This window comes from Streptopelia decaocto, assembly GCF_964273445.1.
Source record: "Streptopelia decaocto genome assembly, chromosome: 8".
In the NCBI taxonomy this organism is placed as follows: domain Eukaryota; kingdom Metazoa; phylum Chordata; class Aves; order Columbiformes; family Columbidae; genus Streptopelia; species Streptopelia decaocto.
Window position 1 is genome coordinate 22,090,709 of NC_138662.1, and position 22,209 is coordinate 22,112,917.

General features: G+C 58.6%; 1 protein-coding gene and 1 long non-coding RNA gene across 10 annotated transcripts in view; one reads left to right on the forward strand and one right to left on the reverse strand.

Moving 5' to 3' along the window:
* Window positions 1-22,209, reverse strand: part of TMCC1 (transmembrane and coiled-coil domain family 1) — a 74,365-nt gene that overhangs the window by 20,801 nt on the left and 31,355 nt on the right. The window contains exon 1 of one of the 9 annotated variants that reach the window (XM_082060502.1): window positions 6,625-6,779. The exons of 7 other annotated variants lie outside the window; for them this stretch is intronic. In XM_082060502.1, the coding sequence (XP_081916628.1) occupies window positions 6,625-6,684 (60 nt within the window). In that variant the 5' untranslated portion in view covers window positions 6,685-6,779. Of the gene's footprint in view, window positions 1-5,426; window positions 5,767-6,624; window positions 6,780-22,209 lie in introns of those variants that run through there. One more of the 9 variants, XM_082060501.1, reaches the window with a different exon arrangement.
* Window positions 1,290-4,578, forward strand: LOC309443505. Its single transcript, XR_014184802.1, has 3 exons — window positions 1,290-3,722; window positions 4,254-4,342; window positions 4,452-4,578. It is a non-coding gene; the product is annotated as an uncharacterized lncRNA (long non-coding RNA).

The following is a 22,209-nucleotide window of genomic DNA, read 5'->3' on the forward strand; positions in this document are numbered from 1 at the left end:
CCCCATCACACGGTGGGAAAACCAGGCAGACACACGGAAAACTCGACGGATCCAGTTTCTGGAGTTCAGTTGCTGGAAACCACAGAATATCAGTTTCCAGTCTGTAGCGACTGCAGAAATATCAACTGCTCTCTTAAGCGGGTTTAGTTCTAGAAACCCTGGATATCTCTGGATAGTTCAATGGAAAGTCAGTGCCGAGACTTCATATTAATCACTGGGACCAACAACATGCACGACATCAGTACTGCACAGAGGACACACGGTCTCTGAGACCCGGGACGCGTGTTTGGGAGCGGTACGGGCTCGGTAAGGTGCCCCTTCCCACACCTGCGGTGTCACTGAGACCCTCCGGGACCGCCGCGGACCCGGCTCTCCCGGGTGCTGCTGAAGGACGCGGGGCCGCGGGCACAGGGATGCCCATGTGGAGCCAAAACCAGCTCCCGCGGCTCAACACGAGCAACACGGAGCTCCTATCAGCCTGATGTACTCCCAGTTGGGTCTAATTAGCGTGTTTGTGTGTGTAATTACTATCAATTACACAAGTAGTACACTCGTCTTCTCAGACATGAGTTTTGTGGCAGAAAAACTTTGTATAAACTTTATCTTCTCCCCTTTTAAATTGACTTCAGCTTACCTCCTCAGGTCATCCTCCCGCATCTGCGACAGAAGAGAAACTGAATAGCTACAGCGCTGTTCTGGAACAGAACTGAGATAACGTAAGTACTTTCTCCACATTGACAAGGCTTTAGAAGGGGAAGACTCAGCACAGCCCGGGTCCTTGGGAAATGGTGGTGACATCATTAATTTAAGGAAACTGGCAGCTGTCCTGAGGAGATGCTGGTCAATCAAATCCCGTGATGGCCAGTGTTTGTACCGGTTCAGCGAGTCCCTCCGGCGGCACCGCAGCTCCGGCACACGGGGCGGACGGCACGGACCGCACGGACCGCTCGGCCGCCGGCCCGAACCCGCGCTGGCTCTGCCAGGAGTCCAGTGAAATCCCGTGAGGACCTTGTGCTTTCTCCCCTCAAGATCCCATCACATCCCCAGCACTTGCAACACCATCAGGCTTTCCCTCCTGCAAGAGTATTTCTATGTGTAACACCTATTCTGCGACACACAGCGTTCTGGCATTGCTGCAGGTTAAACACAACGGTTCCTTTAAAGGCGTTTCGCCCTTCTTTCAAAGCTGCTGCAGCGAACGCGCACGCCGCCGGCGCGCACCGGGACACCGCGGGGTATGAACCGGCGCGCTCGGGGCAAGCCCGCTGCGCAGACCGCTCGGCTCCTGCTCCCCTCCGTCCGAGCTCCGGGAACGTGACCGGAACGCGCCACGCCGCACAAGGGCAAGGACAGCGGGAGCGGAGGGCGGCGCCCGTGGGGGATTAATCAGGTGATTAATCACAGCTCTGACTGCGCACCCCGTGCCAGAGAACTCACCACCCAAACACCCGCCGGTTGCTCAGCTCCTTCACGCGGGGGCTGCAGGCAGCACCGCGGCACGCGGAGACGTCCGGGGCCTCGCAGCGAGTCACGCACCTGGGGCTTCCTGCGAGGAAACGCCCTCATTGACCTCATTAACAGCGTGGCACGCGCGGGGAGCGGCAGCGCCCGGCAGCCGGTGCGAGAGGCAGCAAGATCTCGACACCTCACGCGGAACAAACAGCAGAGGAGAACAAAGGGCACCCCTCGCGGCCTCGTCCCTCGCACCACGGCCTCGCGTGCTCCGTGTCCCCAGCCGTGCCGCGCGGTCGCTGCGGCCGTGACCTGAGCGCTCCATAGAGGGGACCATTCCTGGCTCCGCAGCCTCCGCACGCTCCAGCTGCATACACAGTTATTGACCTCCTGCCCCGGGTGCTGAGCTGCGCCTCAACTCTGCACTGATAAACTGTTTAACGAATCTTTACACGAAATTTTTAGGGAGGGGGGAGAAACCCACCATAAAATAATGCAAACAAACAGAACAGCGAAAATTAAAAGTGCCTGAGAAAGTTCTTTGCAGAAACAGAAGAGCGAGTTCTGAAGGCAGACAGCACCGCCACCAGGCAGGCTCGGCGTTCTGTCGGGAGGCGCGTTCCGTGACCAGCTGCCCGCGTGCCGCCGCAGGAGCCGGGTGCCAGCGAAAACGCTGCTCTGCGCCTGCTCTGCGCCGCAAACCGCAGCTGGGCGACGGCCCGGGAACCTCCCGCGTCCAATGCACTGATTCCTGGATGTCAGTGTGGAACATCGTATATTGTTTTTCCCTCTAAAGGAAAGAAGATTGCAAATTGCACCAAGTAGAAGGTTTACAGAAAGTATATTTTGGCAATATTAAGGATCAAGTCCCTTTAGATTCAATGAATTTTGTGAGCAGGAAGATATCCGTAGAAAGGGGGACCTGAGATTATTTAGAATGCATGGTTCTCAGATTTAGCTTCAATTTTCTTGTTTCCATCCCAGCGTGAACTTGGTAATGTTTCTCATTCTGCGGAGTCAAAGGAGGCCGAAGCAGAAGCGTCCTGCTGCTTTCCTGCAGAGCTGGCCCGGACACAGCCCTGCCCAACCAGGCACGAGGGGAGCCCTGGGTGCGCCGCGGCCTCCGCCGCGCTGCCAGCAACCCCGGGAAGAGCCGCCTCCACGAGCACGACACCGAGCGGCTGCAGGAGACCCCAGCGCCCGACAGGGGACGGGCCCGGCAGCCACCGCGGCTCCTGACAACGCTGTAATTTCCCATTGCTGCGCTCTTCCTCATTTCTCTCTCTCAGCACTTGTACAATGCAAAACATGCTGAGGCCCTTCGGTCCCAGTACCACTACAGATCTGCATTAAACCATCTAAATGCCTGTTTGTGTGAAGCCAGGTACAGAATCTCGTGAGGTACAACTGAGATATTTAAAGATGACTAATTACCATGAGGTACCTTCAATGTATCCAGTGAAACGCAGTCATCGGCCAGCAGTCACGTCCCTGTGCGCCACCTTTCGACGCCGGAGCCGCGGTGGCACCGGCCCCACCGGGCGGGCAGTGTCCCCAAAACTGGCCCATTGCAAAACCGACCGCGGGCCCCAAAGCCAATCTGGTGAAGCCAGCCGCAGCCTGACTGCCACGACCTGTCACCCAGCTCAGCAGGAAATGAAGATGTGACTCCACGTGCTGCTGCTCCCGGGGCAGACACAGAGTTCATCTGTACAGCAGACAGTTGTACTTTCCTCCCGTCTGCCCGCAGCAGCAATGCCCGAGCTCAGCGGTGGCCGGGGCGGAGGGACCGGTGACACCGTGTGGCTGCACCAGCAAGACCCGCAGGCGGCGGTTCCCCGCCCGCACACCCCGCTCGAGCTGCCGACGGCCCCTGTCGGGTCGGGACCGTCGCCTTCTTGACCCCAGACTTCTGAAACCCTGAGAAAAGATGGTTTTGAATGCAAGAGAGCAAGGCTTGGTTAACGTCAACCAATTCAGAAATGGTTTGGCAAAGCTCCAGACCCGTCAAGAGGCAAACGGCGGTGCCGCTGAGCAGTGACAGCGCCGTCACGGGCCAGGCACGACCAGGAGCGAGCCGAGAAACGGGAAAGAACTGAATTACACACAAGGGCTCGCAGGAACCTGATTTCTGAGGTGAAAAAGGACGACACAGCAAAGATATGAACAAAATAACATTCACTGATGTATATCTTAGCAGCTGAAGACTTTTAGTCAAGAGGGGATTGCCAATCAGGACAGAAGCTACAATAATAAGGACAGGAAATGAGGTAAAGCTGAACAAAAGCTAAGTATAGGAACTGGGCGGAGGGTGGATCGGGAAACAAATTATGCAAGTTTCTATTGGAAAGGGACTGTAAAACAACAGGATTTTTTGCCCTTTTTTTAAAAATTCATTCTGGTTTCCCCAATACATGTGAGTCACATCTTACTGCCTTAGATGCAAAATGATCATTAACACTTCCCAGAGAGCAGTTTTGAGGGTTTTTTACACTTCGAGCTGCTATCTGATAAACACAGATCATTATTACATCTTACATATTCATTTGTAAAGAACAGAGTTTAATCCTCAGATTGCACATTAAATTTGGCGTGCAAGGCACTGGAACCAGCCTGGCCTGGGAGAAAACGCCTCTGCACAGAGCGGGCGCCTGGCGAGCGAGGGCCCGGCCCCGATCCCCCTCTGCCGCGGCTCCATGCGCCAGGCGCCTGCGGGTGCCTGGTCCCCGGGGCACCTCCCTGCGCACGAGCGCAGCAGCTGCGCTTCTACAATTACTTCAGGTCATTTCATTCATTTTCAGTTGTAGGATTTTCTGCAGTAGAACCCAGAGTGACTGCAACCAAAATTCATCCTAGGAGCAGCTGATCCAATCAAAGTTTACACAGAAAGGTAAATATTTCAAACCAGCACAGTTCACGTTTCCTGTGAACATATTCCTTGCCATTCCCGTATAGCATTTCTCGACATATTGTTCCCTTATCTAAAGCCTTTCTCATAGGACATTCACCCAGCGCAGCAGCTCGCCTGCCGCCTGCAGCAACCTGTGTGGGAGCTGCGCCCGGCGCCCCCGGCCCGGACGAACCCCAGCGCCGCCCACGGGGCCGGCTCCGCCGCGGGCACGCGGGAGCAGCGCGGCGCGGGGACACGCGGGAGGAGCGCGGCGCGGGGACGCGCGGGAGGAGCGCGGCGCGGGGACGCGCGGGAGGAGCGCGGCGCGGGGACGCGCGGGAGGAGCGCGGCGCGGGGACGCGCGGGAGCAGCGCGGCGCGGGGACGCGCGGGAGCAGCGCGGCGCGGGGACGCGCGGGAGCAGCGCGGCGCGGGGACGCGCGGGAGCAGCGCGGCGCGGGGACGCGCGGGACCGGCGCGGGGACACGCGGGACCGGCGCGGGGACACGCGGGACCGGCGCGGGGACTCGCGGGAGCAGCGCGGCGCGGGGACTCGCGGGAGCGGTGCGGGGACACGCGGGAGCAGCGCGGCGCGGGGACTCGGGGGAGCGGTGCGGGGACACGCGGGAGCAGCGCGGCACGGGGACTCGCGGGAGCAGCGCGGCGCGGGGACTCGCGGGAGCAGCGCGGCGCGGGGACTCGCGGGAGCAGCGCGGCGCGGGGACTCGCGGGAGCAGCGCGGCGCGGGGACTCGCGGGAGCAGCGCGGCGCGGGGACTCGCGGGAGCAGCGCGGCGCGGGGACTCGCGGGAGCAGCGCGGCGCGGGGACTCGCGCGCCTGCGCCTCACAGCCTGGAGACTCAACAGCGAGCGCACAAGGGAAAGGTGCGCTCCAGGGACACCAGCAGGGTGAGGCGACAGGGCGCTGCTCCGACATCCACCGCAGGCACTGCCATGACTGAACACTGAAGTCACTATGTTGCTTTCAGTGTTCTTGCAAAAAGCGAGAAGTCCCCGCAGCACCCCACCCGGAGGCACCGTTCCCGCGGCACCCCCTCCGGAGGCCCCGTTCCCGCAGCACCCCACCCGGAGGCCCCACTCCCACGGCACCCCCTCCGGAGGCCCCGTTCCCGCGGCAGCGTCCCCGCGGTGCCGGTGGGAGCTGCCGGGCGCCCCACGCGCAGCGCACAGACACGGCGGCAGCGCCACCGCGCTCCCCGGCTGCAAGAGGGGAGGCTTTAGCCTCACGTTACGTGTACGCATCGGTCAGCCTGGAACGTGGGCTCTGAATCACCGCTCCCCCCCTCCCGCGCCGCAGAGCTGCTCCCCGGAGCCGCCTGTGCCACTTCTGTCGTGGGCACCGAGGGAGGCGGGGAGAGAAAGCGGACCTGAGATCCAGATCTCCCAGCGGAAAATGATGAGACTCTTAAATAAACGTGATTAGACATATATGCTTCAAAAACAATGGTAACACCATGCTATTTCTCAACCATGCCTTCTGCAAATGATAACAGACCCTGGGCAAACTTTCAGCTATGGCAAATAGCAAAAATAAGTCTGGATCCCATATTTCTTTTTTCCCCAGACACTGAGCCACAATGCCCTGGAGAGCTGACGGCAACACCTCACAGAGAAATATCTCCTACTCTGCAGTGGCCACCAGTGTCAAAGCCCTTACTGTCTCTCTTCAATATTTAAAAAATGTGGGGGAAATACAGCTCATTATTAACTCGGACTTGTGAAAGGGCAGCGCCCAGCTATACAGCCAAAGGAAACCAAGGAAAAGTACTTATTCACGCCTGAAGGTCACCAGCCCACAGAAACAGGACACTTACTATTTTTTTACCTGGAGGAAAAATATGATTCTGCAGTTTGTTTACTACTTGCTGGCCACACATTTTGCACAGCTAAAACAGCAAAACAAGGTCACATTTAAAGAGCTACCAACGCAAACATCTCCGTCTGACACGGGGCTGCATTTACTTGTCATTGCTCATTGTATCATACAAGCCAAATCCCAAAATAACACAAACAGAAACCCCCCCAAAACAGCACCACGTTTCATCTTGTTTACGGTTGGCAGCACTCACTCAGACAGGAGCCTCTTCCATACTTCCCAGCTTGCGAAGTGAAGAAAAGCCATATAAAAAAACCACCCCAGAAACGCAACAGCCGTGTCGGGCAAACGCAGCGCTCCCGGGGCCGACACCGCAGGACGGGGCCAAGGCCGCCCAGACGCGAGCGGCACCGCCGGCGCCGCGGGCAGCGGCTGGCGCAGCCTCACCTGGCCGGGCTCGGCCCAGTCCCGGGGGCAGCACACGCAGGTGCAGCAGCACAGGAACATGCCGGGGCTCCGCCGGGGCCGCCCTCCGCCGGGGCCGCCCTCCGCGCCCCGCCGCCCCCGGGCCCGGCCGCCCCCGGTTCCCTCCGCCGCACGCCCGGCTCCATCCGGCCGGCCCGGCCCGCCCCGGGCATCGCCGCCCGCCCGCCCCGCGCAGCTCCGGGCCCGCGGGATTTAAAGCCACACGGCTTCTCCTTCCTGCTCAGCGCATGACGCTGCTGTAAAACCCGCACCTTCCAGCCCCCAGTGCGGCCCGCGATCCGGGCCGGCCGCACCACGATCCGGGCCGGCCGCACCCCCGGCGAACCGGCCGCACCGCGATCCGGACCGGCTGCACCGCGATCCAGGCCGGCCGCACCGCAAGCGAACCGGCCGCACCCCCGGCAAACCGGCCGCACCGCAATCCGGGCCGGCCGCACCACCGGCGAACCGGCCGCACCGCGATCCTGGCCAGCCGCACCACCGGCGAACCGGCCGCACCGCGGGCGAACCGGCCGCACCACAGGCGAACCGGCCGCACCGCCGGCGAACCGGCCACACTGCGAGCAAACCGGCCGCACTGCGAGCAAACCGGCCACACTGCGAGCAAACCGGCCGCACCGCCGGCGAACCGGCCGCACCGCGTGCAAACCGGCCGCACCGCGGGCGAACTGGCTGCACCGCGTGCGAACCGGCCGCACTGCCGGTGAACCGGCCGCACTGCGAGCGAACCGGCCGCACCACAGGCGAACCGGCCGCACCGCGAGCGAACCGGCCGCACCACAGGCGAACCGGCCGCACCGCCGTGACCCGCGTTCCTCAGACTCACTGAACGGACGCGGTGCCGAGATTCAGAGTCGAAAATGGAGAGTGAAAGACGCACCACCTATAAACTACTTGCTCTGTTTGTAGCATGACTGACACACAGCTATTTAATAATCACTAAATAAAATGTTCAGAGATTAACGTGATTGCCTGGAAAGCTGAAACTCTCTCGGAAGGATCGGGATAGGACAGAGGCAGCAACACCATTTAACCGCAGCCGCCACTGGCGCAGGACGAAACCTCAGCACCTCCGAACTGCCACCCTCGAGCTCCCCGTCCCTTTCGCTGACACGGAAACTCCTGACTAACTTGGCAACTTGGAAGAAAATATTACTAAGCAAAATTCAGCTTTCATTAGAAAATACAAAAAAGAGGAATTAAAACCTGAAAATGTGCTTTGCAGGAACCAGGGTTAGAGGAAAAACAGCTAAAAACCCTACTGTCCTAAATTATACTAGGATGTCAGATGGCATTTCTGGAAAAGCGTTATGTTGAGAGAGCAAGTACATGGTAAGGGGCAGTTACAGCAGGAACTGAGAACGAAAACGTTACATAGAGCATGACAATGCAGTCAGATTGTGCAGAGGGCGAGGCGCGCTGTGCGCGGGTACTGAACGCGTGCACAGGAGCGCTGGTGACGCCAGCGAGCAGGACGCGAGGGGCAGTGACAGGCAGGAGCTGGGCTCCCGGTGCGGCTCTGCAGCACCAAACCCGCCTGGCACGGCGCCGGGCCCTGCCGGCCGCGGCTGCCGCTGCGCCTCGCGCCGGCGCGCACAACGGGCCCCGGTGCGGCTGTGCCCGCGGCTCCGCACCCGGCCGGTACCGCTGCTGCGGCACAGCCGCCCCGCAGCCGGCCCTGTTCAGCAGCCGTGTCAGCCGGGACCCCGAGCACCGCAGGGGCTGAGGCGGAAACACGCACAGAATGAATAAAAATGAAAACAACGTAACTTACCATACTGACATCTACTCAAAACTGCAAGGTAGTGCCACGAAAATGACTGCAAACCCCAGAAATTACAGCAAATCTAATTCAGCTGACATTCGTATTACCAGTTCTCCATGGGTACTCTCAGCGTTAGATGGTAAGAATCTCCAAAATCTGATTACCATGTGGGACTATAAGATGCTGAGATTCTCTGATCGTGAGAGCACTGCTCTAGCAAACGGCACACGAATTCAACCCAGCAAAGCTACCGCACGAGGATCCACCCCACACCTGCAAAACCTCCGAGAGCAGCCAGACACTTTGGGCACACAGAAGAGTTTGGCAGCAACGTGCGGCACCGTCCAATGCAGCGCTGCCCAATGCAGCACTGCCCGCCGTGACACCGTCCAATGCAGCACTGCCAATGCAGCACCGCCCGCCGTGACACCGTCCAATGCAGCACTGCCCAATGCAGCACTGCCCAATGCAGCACTGCCCGCCGTGACACCGTCCAATGCAGCACTGCCCAAAGCAGCGCCGTCCAAAGCAGCGCCGTCCAAAGCAGCGCCGTCCAAAGCAGCGCCGCCCAATGCAGCGCCGCCCAATGCAGCGCCGCCCAATGCAGCGCCGCCCAATGCAGCGCCGTCCAATGCAGCGCCGTCCAATGCAGCGCCGTCCAATGCAGCACTGCCCGCCGCGGCACCACAGCCAACAGCTCCTGACTCCACGGGCTCTGCCCCCAGCCAGGCAGAGCAAGAAGAGGCCAAAAGGCGTCCGCGCTGCTGAAGAGTCCAGTGAGAAAGCTCCACTAAAAAAAGCCTGTCCAGGCTAAATGCAGAAACTGAAACTACTTCTGTAACTGTGCGAGTTCGGGGCACACACTAGATTCTGCATCACAATCTAACACAACGACAAGACATTTTAAAAATAGGGTCACAATTCACTTTGTCAAGGAATTGGTTTACGTTCTTATGGCAGATTTTGCTCTTGAAAAACAGTATATATACTGAGAAACCTGCAGATTTGCAAGACCTTTACCTATGATGACAGCAGATCCCATCTGACAGAGGTGGAAGGGAAGGGAAATTTCTTGCACAAACGTCATTAGCCGTATTCAGGAAGCAGTTTATGATGGATACAACGTAGCGTGACTCGTGGGAATTCTACTGCTGTTCAGACAGACCGTTTCACCATTTAAACCAACAAACAAATCCATGAAAACATGTTAATTTTTATATTTAATATAGTCATATAGCCTTCGCAAGCTTTACAAAGTATTAAGACCAAAACCAACCTACCAGGCTGAATATCACCTCCATTAACAGAAACCAGCTCTGCTCCTCACCGAAGAGGAGCGCATGTCTTCTTCAGCAGGGTGCGTGACGCTCGCAAAGCGCGGCGACTGGCACTGGTGCTCTTAAAAGCAGACTTCTATACTCACAAATGGACAGAAACACCACCAGAAAACACTGACAGCAACTCTTCGTGCAAACCAAATCCCAGCTCTGGCAGCCGCGGCCCAGCCGTGGGCTGTGCGGGTCCCAGCGCCGCGAGACGTGGTGCTGCCCCCGAGCCGGCCCCGCAGAGCCGGCCCCGCAGAGCCGGCCCCGCAGAGCCGGCCCCGCAGAGCCGGCGCCGGGAGCGCGCCGCAGTGGCCGGGGCACGCAGGTGCTCCCAGGTGCGCCGGTCCAGCGCAGAAAAAGCCTGACAACCAGCGCAGCGCTGGGAAGCGCAGGAGGGGCCGCGGCAGCCCCGGCGCCTCCGCCCGGCCCAGGGCCCGGGGCGCAGCTCGGCGGGTTCCCGCTGCGCCGCCTTCCTGCAGCACTTGGTGAGAGCGCAGAGAGGAGGGACGGAGCGGGAAGGCAAATGAGCTTTGATGCAGCTTAAAAACTTAGAGATTAGATGCTCATATGACCCATACAACATGACGAGAACTCTTTCCAAGACCCCTTAAAACCAAGAAGTTTAGGGATAAAACACAGGTGTCCCATCCATGCAGGGATATGTATGTTAAGTTTTGGTGTTCTTAACTCTTGATGCTCACAGCAGTGAAAGCTTTTTAAGTTAAAACAATTTCTCCATCATGCACTTTTTGTGCCTGACTAAATCTGGGGTTGTACATTGTAAATAGTTTTTCATATCCAAGCTAGACATAATATGAGTATTTATCACAACGCATGTGACCTGTACAGTGTATACATTAGTTTTATCCACCTGCAATTGTAAAATAGCCAAATTATTGCAAATGTCGTCATAGTTCTCTAATTAATAATCTTGGTTGTCTGGTGTGGTTTCCTGCCGGCTGGGCGGACGCGCCAGCACCGGGCACACGGGCTCAGCCCGCCCGACGCGGCGAGCGCGGCGAGCGCCGCGGGACCGGCACCTCACACCGGCCGACGTTCCTTCTAAACCCCAAGGAATTCATAATTCTCCTGATCTGCTTGAAACGTAACAGGCTCAGCTTTCTCCCAGCTGAACTAGGAAATCTCCCCTAGATAAGTCCCAAAGGACTGTATTTGTACAGAACGCCTGCTGTACAGCGCACTTATGGATGTCCTCCCTGTCCCGGTGAACATGGAAAACCACGAAATCGGACTTTGGCAGGTACCAGAAGGAACTAATGATGTTTTACAGTAATTGTATTAAAAAACCTAGTTGAATCTTTGCATCTGTTTCTCCAATAAGTGATATTAAATATTTAAGAGCTCTCAAAGATCTCCATGTTCACGTCTAAGTTTTGTCCAGATACAGAAACTGGTTATAGTTAACTTTGAATTCATAATTTCGCTAAATTTCTACAGAACCCTTCGGAAGGGCAACACTTAGTAACAAGATTTATATCCTCTAAACTTACCAATGTATATTAACAGGATGTAATGGTATCTAGACAGTAAACCCTGCTCCTGCTCCTGCTCCATGGCCCTGCTCCTGCTCTATAGCCCTGCTCCTGCTCCACGGCCCTGCTCCTGCTCCATGGCCCTGCTCCTGCTCCTGCTCCATAACCCTGCTCCTGCTCCATGGCCCTGCTCCTGCTCCATGGCCCTGCTCCTGCTCCATGGCCCTGCTCCTGCTCCTGCTCCATGGCCCTGCTCCTGCTCCTGCTCCATGGCCCTGCTCCTGCTCCATAACCCTGCTCCTGCTCCATGGCCCTGCTCCTGCTCCATGGCCCTGCTCCTGCTCCATGGCCCTGCTCCTGCTCCTGCTCCATGGCCCTGCTCCTGCTCCATAACCCTGCTCCTGCTCCATGGCCCTGCTCCTGCTCCCCACCAGCCCCAGCTGGGGACCCGACACTGTCCCTGTGCTCACTGCCCAGGGATGGGCTGAAGCCACCTCAACATTCTTGCTGGCATATAGAAGCTAAAAATGATAAAAGCTGCTATAACCTAATGGCATAGGGTACCACTTGGATCAGAAGCACTTTAAGATAATGCATTATTTAACATTTACCTTCTAATTTAAGCTCCTAGAGTTCAGAGTCACCGCACAGACCCGGAGCTCCCCTGCTCCGATACCACCAGGATGAAGTCAGTTTCCACTGTATTTGCCTTTGGAAGGTTTCGCTCGGGGATGCTCTGTACAGGACTTGCTCTCCTCGTTACTGTTCAGTTTCTTGCCTCAGTTTCAACCACGGTAAGAAAAGCAGCCCTTCCTTTCCCCAAGCACTTTTCCTACGACATTCGGAACGTTTCTGCAGCACTGAACACGAGACCGAAGGAGCGAGAGGAAGGTGATGGTCTTCAGTGGTTCCAGTCTTTTTCTTTTGTTTAAATAAGCAATAATTGGTTAACCTGTTAGAAACCTCCATGTGAAAAAAGTACCTTCCATCTTCCCAACATGGTAAAATACAAAATAAAAACTTTTAGCATACTGTGCAACACCCCTCTGGTTCAGCAGAAGCCACGATCCAGGCAAAGTGCCCAGTCCGCCTCAAGGATTAAGTTTACCAATAAAGTGCAACCTAAAAACTGCAGAGCGATGAAATGGGACATTTCCAAGTGGGTCTGGTGTTCCATTCCCCAGGCTGCTGGCACACGCACCAGCCCCGCACCCCGAGGAGCCCCAAGTGACACGGAACACAGCCCTCGCCCAGAAAAACCATTTCTTTTAGTCTCAACACTATTGCTAACGCCTTCGCCCTGCGCTCCCCTCGGGACCCTCCTTCGCCCTGCGCTCCCCTCGGGACCCTCCTTCGCCCCGGGCTCCCCTCGGGACCCTCCTTCGCCCTGCGCTCCCCTCGGGACCCTCCTTCGCTCTGTGCTCCCCTCGGGACCCTCCTTCGCCCTGCGCTCCCCTCGGGACCCTCCTTCGCTCTGTGCTCCCCTCGGGACCCTCCTTCGCTCTGCGCTCCCCTCAGGACCCTCCTTCGCTCTGCGCTCCCCTCAGGACCCTCCTTCGCTCTGTGCTCCCCTCGGGACCCTCCTTCGCCCCGGGCTCCCCTCGGGACGCTCCTTCGCCCCGGGCTCCCTCGGCAGCTCCAGCAGGAGGGTCCGTGCCCCGAATCGCGAGGCAGCACGTGGGTCGAGGTTTAACGCGCCGCTCCCTGCCTCCCAATGGGCTCTGAGCGCGCAGCCAGCACCGGGCAGGACGGGTCACCCAGCGGAGCTGACACGGGCTGGTTTGTTAACCCATTAAAACTGCTCGGACACACAGAACCTGACAGCTCCGCGCTCAGCTCCCACGTGAAAGATCCTCTCAGAACAAGCTTCTTGATTTCTGAGGGAGTTCGCGCCCACACTCACTCCCAGATGTGCTCATGTACTCTCCTGGAAAGCAGAATGCTTTCCTTTTCTTTCTGTTTCTTTGCTTCTGAATACTCGCCTGGGTTGGTACTTGTTGGTGAAAGCAGAATGTCAGAGCAGCAGGAAAAATAAAAGAAAACCGAAAGAAAACAAACAACCCAGAAAACCCCAAACACCCCTTATTCTGTGTTACAAAAAGAGAAGCTCCCACAACTCAAAATTGTTTTCAACAACAAATATGTAAATCTGCCTTGCAGATGACGTACAAAAACATTTTTAAACATGTAGCACTGTGCTATTTTTTCCACTGACAGCTTATGAAAGAACACACTCAACATGTCCCTTCCCCTTAACCCACATTTCCTTCAACTGCAGGAATAGCAACAGCCGAAAATCTGATCTTCCCTGGCTTTGTGGAGAGGTTCTGAAGACCCAGATAAGCGCAGCTAAACTGACGACACAAGAAAGCTGAATTTTTAAATCCCAAAGTATTAGTCATTGAAGTGGAATATGTACCACGGATTGACTAAAAATACTTTCTCCTTTTAAGTAGATCAGTCGTCACTTACCGTTTGTACCGGTTCTGCAGGCGCCTCCGCGCGGCTGTGATAACGTCTCACACAAAATATAACCCCCCTCCTGTGAGCTGCGAAACAGCAGAGCCCGTGCGATCCAAGGTCTCTCTGTACTCAGCTCACCCTGAACCTCTGTGAGCGGCGCTCGCGCTGCTCAGCACCGCCCGCGGCAGGAGCGGCTCCCCACGCAAAGCGAAGACGGCCTGAATGCTTTCGGGACTTTCACTTTCCTCTGTCCCAACAATGCAGCTCTGTCCTCTGGGAACACGCGTGTGCAGCCGGCACAGGATGTCACCTGGCACAGGACGTCACATCACCCGGCACAGGACGTCACCCGGCACAGGACGTCACATCACCCGGCACAGGACGTCACGTCACCCGGCACAGGACGTCACCCGGCACAGGACGTCACGTCACCCGGCACAGGACGTCACATCACCCGGCACAGGACGTCACATCACCCAGCACAGGACGTCACATCACCCAGCACAGGACGTCACGTCACCCGGCACAGGACGTCACATCACCCGGCACAGGACGTCACCCGGCACAGGACGTCACGTCACCCGGCACAGGACGTCATGTCACCTGGCACAGGACGTCACCCTCTGGGTCTGTGCCCACAGGGAAGGTCCCGGAGCAGATCCCGGAGCAGATCCCGGAGCAGATCCCGGCCGGCACAGGGCAGGAGTCCCACAGCGCCGGGGCCACCAGCAGCCCCGCACCGACGAGGTTCGCCGGAGCAAGGGCAGGGGCCGCCGTGCGGTTCACCACCGTTTTCTTAACGAAGTACCTGATTTTAAAGTCAACCAAAATAGTTACAGCGAAACTAGGACGTGCAGGCAGATTTTCAAAAACGTGCATTTCTGTCTTGAGTAACAGGGAGTTTCATCAAACTGCCTTACTGTCCTGATAAAATACAATCGTTAAATGCTAAAGAGAATCCAAACAACACTAAAAGCTGATCTCAGCCGTGCTTCCTCTGCTGTTCTCGCTCCTTGCTGTTTCCTAAGCCGCTACACAGCACCTGCTGACGAATTCTCTCCGTTCCGCGCTGTCTGGACAATTCCCGCACCCTCTGCGGAGCGGCGCCCGCAGGGAGCCCGACCCGCAGCTCCCGCAGAGAAGCCGCCACGACCGGAGCTCGAACCGTCACCCAAAGGACACGGACCTCTGGTATTAGAAATCGCTTCTGATCACTGAATCACTCAAATCAGGTTCTTTGAGTTCACAGGGCATCTCCCAACACAAAACCTTTCCCCACACAGCAAGACCAGTTCAAACACTTAAAGGACAAACAACAGTTCAGCAGTGCAAGCATTTTCCTTCTTGTAATACCGAGCCCAAGCTGGGCCATGGATATTGCCTACTGTAGAGCAACAGCAGGGAAACAAATCTAGCCCGGTCTCGAGAGGACAGACAGGAGACAGTTCATCTCGCCCCTTCGGCGTCGCAATAGGCAGCAGCTGGCAGACTGATTTCTAACCAGCAAACTTCAGCAGCAGCAGCGAGTGAGCGAAACTGCTGAGCCTGGGCATCCATGGGTGACCCAGGCCCCTGCCCAGCACAGCAGCGCACGCACCGCACAGCAGCGCACGCACCGCACAGCAGCGCACACACAGCACAGCAGCGCACACACAGCACAGCAGCGCAGGCACAGCACAGCAGCGCAGGCACCGCACAGCAGCACACACACAGCACAGCAGCGCACACACAGCACAGCAGCGCACACACAGCACAGCAGCGCACACACAGCACAGCAGCGCACGCACCGCACAGCAGCGCACGCACCGCACAGCAGCGCACACACAGCACAGCAGCGCACACACAGCACAGCAGCGCACACACAGCACAGCAGCGCAGGCACCGCACAGCAGCGCACGCACAGCACAGCAGCGCACACACAGCACAGCAGCGCAGGCACAGCACAGCAGCGCACACACAGCACAGCAGCGCACGCACAGCACAGCAGCGCACACACAGCACAGCAGCGCACACACAGCACAGCAGCGCACACACAGCAACGCAGCGCACGCACCGCACAGCAGCGCACACACAGCACAGCAGCGCACACACAGCACAGCAGCGCACACACAGCACAGCAGCGCAGGCACCGCACAGCAGCGCACGCACAGCACAGCAGCGCACACACAGCACAGCAGCGCACACACAGCACAGCAGCGCACACACAGCAACGCAGCGCACGCACCGCACAGCAGCGCACACACAGCACAGCAGCGCACACACAGCACAGCAGCGCACGCACCGCACAGCAGCGCACGCACCGCACAGCAGCGCACACACAGCACAGCAGCGCAGGCACCGCACAGCAGCACACACACAGCACAGCAGCGCACACACAGCACAGCAGCGCACACACAGCACAGCAGCGCACGCACCGCACAGCAGCGCACACACAGCACAGCAGCGCACACACAGCACAGCAGCGCACGCACCGCACAGCAGCGCACGCACCGCACAGCAGCGCACACACAGCACAGCAGCGCACACACAGCAGCGCACACACAGCACAGCAGCGCACGCACTGCACAGCAGCGCACACACAGCACAGCAGCGCACACACAGCAGCGCACACACAGCACAGCAGCGCACACACCGCACAGCAGCGCAGGCACCGCACAGCAGCGCACACACAGCACAGCAGCGCACACACAGCAGCGCACGCACCGCACAGCAGCGCACGCACTGCACAGCAGCGCAGGCACCGCACAGCAGCGCACGCACCGCCCGCACGGCCGCCGGCCGAGCCAGAGGGAGCCTGGGCCGCGCGCCGGGAGGCCGGCAGCGAGCCGTCCACGGCGGCGCGGGCAGGGCCGGCCGGCAGCGCTCCGCCAGCCCGGCACGCGGCACCGCGCGCACGCAGCAGGACCTGTAACGTGAGGCAGCAGCACCCTGGGTGCATGGCGGGAGCCCCAAATGCGTGTCTGAGAAAGCAACTGCAGCTCCGAACGAGCACGGCCAGAGCGCGCTGCAGAACAGTCACCCGGCCTGCTAAAAATACGGCGTCGTGACCCTGTCGGGAACACATCTGAACTGAAAGTCTTGTTTTCTGGAGGAGAATAAAACCAAAAAGCAAAATACATCTGCTGTCAATGGCCTCAGAAGTTTATTTAAAACAAACAAAGAAACAAAGAAAACCCCGACGCAGCCTGGAAGAGAAAAGCACCGCTCATCTTCTTCCAGCAGGAGCGCGGGTGGGTGAGCGACACGCAGAGCTCCGGGCAGGATGCGGCCTCAGATCTGCTCCCCTGGGACGCGAGCTGGCTCAGACTCCCACACGAGCTCAGGGGGTCCCTGCAGGTCCATTCCAAACCTGCCCCGCATTGCACAGGCCCAGGGGAGACACACGCAACCCCCATCACCCGGCCCGTGCCCCGCGAGCTTTGGGGAGCCCAGAGGAGAGCAGGGGCTGCCGGACTGCGGGCACGGCTCAACGGCGCCGGTTACCCGGCGCGTCCCTCCGGCAGCGGGTCTGCCGGGCAGCGGGCCGGGAGCCGCTCTGCTCACCGAGCACCACGGGCAGAACGCGGCCCGAGCGCTTGTGACGGCAGGAACGGGCCCTCTGGGGAAACACTCCAAGACTAGGCTTTGATTTTAGGCCTCGAGCAAGCACGGCAAGCACACCCGGTATGATTTGGGAAGCTGTTGGCTGGTGGGTAATTTACTCTTCCAGGGAAGAAGAAGCGAGAGAAGCTCCTTCACAGCTTGCTGCTCTGCAGCCAGACAACTGTTTGCCATCTATTCATAACAGATCCATCCTTAAAAAGAAAGTTATTTTTAAGAGATGTTAATTGATCCACAAGGCATGTTTTCACATGGATTATGTTCTGTTAATTGCTAATCAGCCTGGTTGCCTGTACCATACTCATCTATACTCAGTCTGAGAGACACCTCCCGTGCGTTTCCCGGTGTTCCCGGTCTCAGACGCGGCGCGTTCTCTGGGTTTGCGGTCAGCGCGGGCCGGCTGCTCTGCCCCGGGCCCGGCTGCAGCGCCAGCGCCAGCTCCAGCGCCGCCCGCCGGACGCGCTGGGCCCAGGGACGGAAACCCGCAGGAACCGAGCAATGCTTAGGAAATCTGGTCACGACAAAAGATGGGCCTAAAAACAACGACTCGTGCTCCTCCTGCTCCTCTCACATGGAAATGCAAGATTGTTTTTCTGACTTAACTCACTTGGGTTTACAGTTTTTGGAAACAAATGCACTTCAGGTTTGGCCAGCAAGCGCACCCACAGCGGCCCCCGAGCGGCAACTGTCATCGGTTTGTAAAGGGAACCTTGTCCCAGCTCAGGTGGGTACATTTCTAAGGTTTACTGTAATGATGCATTGATCCTAATACAAATTAATTCATTCTTACTCTCAATTTGCTGTACAGGCTCTGTCTGGGATTCAGTAGGGTGACTGCTCAGATGGACAATAAGGTCCCACCTGGGTCACAACGAGCACACAGCTGGGGTCACCTCTCAAACCGCTGGTGAGCCGTGTTTGCATCTGCACGGCCGTGCCAGGCCAGCACAGCCCCACGGGGACACCACACCCCACGGGGACACCACCACCCCACGGGGACACCACCGCCCAATGGGGACACCACCGCCCCACGGGGACACCACTGCCCCATGGGGACACCACCACCCCACGGGGACACCACCGCCCAATGGGGACACCACCGCCCCACAGGGACACCACCGCCCCACGGGGACACCACCGCCCCACAGGGACACCACTTCTGAAACCCCACACTGTGGCAGTTAGCTCAGAGAAATTCTCAAACTTGCGTGACTTTCAATCAGTAGGTCGGGAACCCGGCGGCGAAGGCAGCGCCCCCCGAGCCGCGCGCTCTGCCTGTCCCGGCGGTGACGCCGCCTGCTCGCGGCGCCCCTCACCGACCCCCGGCACCATCGCCCCGCCAGCTGAGCAGCGACAGCAGAGCGTTTTGCGCCCGCGCAGCTCATCTGGACGAACGCTCGGCAGTTTTTACAGGAGGAGGGTTGGGGTTCCAGGGCCAGTTCCAGCCAAAGCGCCGCCTGTTCCCCTGCGGCCGTGCGCAGCAGGGCTCACCAGCCCTCTCCGTACCAACCCCAACCGCTCCACCGCCCTCCGCATTCACAAACCTGCCCTCTCAGCGCACAATAGAACTTTTCTGAAAGTACCCAGTTGTTTTCTGCTTCCCGAGGGGAGGTTTTCCACACATTTCTACTGAAAACTGTCATTGATGAGCTGAAGACAGCTCAGCTTTGTTGTGAGACAACAAAGAGCGCACACAGATCGCACCCGGAGCAGCGCAGGGACAGGCAGGAGCAGCACATGGAAACACCCTCTCCGAGCAGCTCCGCTGAACAACTGCACAAGAGTGCCTCGTCTTGTTAAAAACAGAACTGATTTCTGCTTTGGCAGATGGAGTTTCAGCCAAAATATCCACCGAGCCGCTTGAATAATTGTTGCTTCTCCATGGCGTAACAAAGGATCTAATGCAATTTACTGCCCCTTCTGTAAAACGTGATATAAATACTGTTCACTAATTTTTCAGCAATTAAATTAATAGAAAGAAGGTTTCTAGTATTGTGCAGCAACTAGCTGAACCACTACCAAAGCTGCCGAGGCATCGGCACCGTTCTGTACACACACGTGATTTAGTGTCTCAGGTAACGCTCCCAAACAGGGCGGTCATGCCATCGCGCCACCGCGTTCAGCAGAAGGAGGCTGAGGAGCGCGGGGCTGGCAACGCGCAGTAACCGGAGCCGCGGTGGGACGCATGGACACCCGCAGCGGGACGCAGGGACACCCGCGGCGGGACGCAGGGACACCCGCAGAGGGATGCAGGGACACCCGCAGCGGGACGCAGGGACACCCGCAGCGGGACGCAGGGACACCCGCAGCGGGACGCAGGGACGCCGCAGCGGGACGCAGGGACGCCGCAGCGGGACGCAGGGACACCCGCAGTGGGACGCAGGGACACCCGCAGTGGGACGCAGGGACACCCGCAGTGGGATGCAGGGACACCCGCAGTGGGACGCAGGGACGCCGCAGCGGGACGCAGGGACACCCGCAGTGGGATGCAGGGACACCCGCAGCGGGACGCAGGGACACCCGCAGCGGGACGCAGGGACACCCGCAGTGGGATGCAGGGACGCCGCAGCGAGGCGCTGAGGTTGCTTCAGAAAGTACACGCACGCTTTGAAAAAGAGCTACGAGTAAAACGCAATTTCACAGTAACTCAGACCCCGCATACTGCACAAACTGCTTCTATTTCAAATAATTGAGCTTTTCTTTTAAAAATCTTCTTAGAATTTCATCTCTATTGAGAGAAATTCAGAAAACAGCCGCCTTTCACACCCCATCCGGAACATCTGCCACGAGGCACCGGCCGCCTGCTCCTGGAGGAGCCGCCGTGCCCAGCGGTGCCCAGGGAGCAGGGGATCCGGCCCTGCCGGTGACCCCTGCGGCCCATGCGGACACACGGCTCCGCTGCAGCCCATGCGGACACACACACGGCTCCGCTGCAGCCCATGCGGACACACACACGGCTCCGCTGCAGCCCATGCGGACACACACACGGCTCCGCTGCGGCCCATGCGGACACACGGCTCCGCTGCAGCCCATGCGGACACACACACGGCTCCGCTGCAGCCCATGCGGACACACGGCTCCGCTGCGGCCCATGCGGACACACGGCTCCGCTGCGGCCCATGCGGACACACACACGGCTCCGATGCGGCCCACGCGGACACAAACACGGCTCCGCTGCGGCCCACGCGGACACACACACGGCTCCGCTGCGGCCTATGCGGACACAAACACGGCTCCGCTGCGGCCTATGCGGACACAAACACGGCTCCGCTGCGGCCCACGCGGACACACGGCTCCGCTGCAGCCCACGCAGACACACACACGGCTCCGCTGCGGCCCACGCGGACACACACACGGCTCCGCTGCGGCCCACGCGGACACACACACGGCTCCGCTGCAGCCCACGCGGACACACACACGGCTCCGCTGCGGCCCACGCGGACACACACACGGCTCCGCTGCAGCCCATGCGGACACACACACGGCTCCGCTGCGGCCCACGCGGACACAAACACGGCTCCGCTGCGGCCCACGCGGACACACACACGGCTCCGCTGCAGCCCACGCGGACACACACACGGCTCCGCTGCAGCCCATGCGGACACACACACGGCTCCGCTGCGGCCCACGCGGACACACACACGGCTCCGCTGCGGCCCATGCGGACACACACACGGCTCCGCTGCGGCCCATGCGGACACACACACGGCTCCGCTGCAGCCCACGCGGAGACACGGCTCCGCTGGAGAAAATTAACTTGTTTTCAGTCAAACCAGCACAACCTCCAGCAGTGGATCTTATCAATAAACGTGGTTTTTCCATCGGAACAGTGATGGACGGGAAACAGCACACAGCAGCTGGCCCTGGGGCTCAGCCACATCCAGTCACTCCACCTTAGCTTCCTGCGGAATTGTTTTACTGACGTGAGAAAGAGCAGAGGGATGGTATTTTGCATTACAAGCTTCTCAAGGACTTACCCTGCTCAAGACAGCAGACACACGGAAAAGGAAGATACAGCCGCCAACAGTTCGGGTGCTGCGCTCCGGAAACCCGCACCATTATCCGCTTTTCTGTGGTGACACGCGGTTCTGGATCCCCTGCGCAGGAACGCCTGCACGTGGCGGTTGAAGGGACACGGTCTCAAGGCATTAATTGCTTTAAGATTACATATTCATCCATATCTGCTCACAGTAAATTTAGATTGCTAGAAAAGTTACTTTATATTGTATATACTATACATTCATCTTCACCAAACAATTTCTGTCTGCCGATGGAGACGCCCGTTGATCAGCCTGTACCACAAAAATAGGGGATCAGCAGCATTAAAAAATAAAAAAGCCATTGAGTGTTGTAAGTGTTGGCAGCGAGGGCACAGCAACCTGTGACAGACTTCTAACAGCCACACGTGGGCAAACTAACACAGAATCCACGCAGTGACCCACGAATACCAAATACTGACTTGGTATATGTGAAAGAAGTAACACTTGAACACAAGTCTGTGTAAAACCCACGAAAATTCCTGATACAAATGGATTACCAAATGCAAACATCCCAGACGCTAATATATGCTTATACAGCTCTCCCCAGATCAGTATGTCGAAGTCTGACAGCCGTTATGAAGACAAGCAAAGGCATCAACCCCATTCACAGGAGGAAGCAGACAGGGAGAACCCAACGGGTCTGACCCAAGACAACCTGCGCGTGGGGCGGCCCCGCCTCGTCCCTCCTGCCCGGCCTGCCCCGGCCTGCCCGTCCTGCCCCGTCCTGCCCCGTCCTGTCCCGTCCTGTCCCGTCCTGCCCCGTCCTGCCCCGTCCTGTCCCGTCCTGCCCCGTCCTGCCCCGTCCTGCCCCGTCCTGCCCCGTCCTGTCCTGTCCAGCCCCGTCCTGCCCTGTCCAGCCC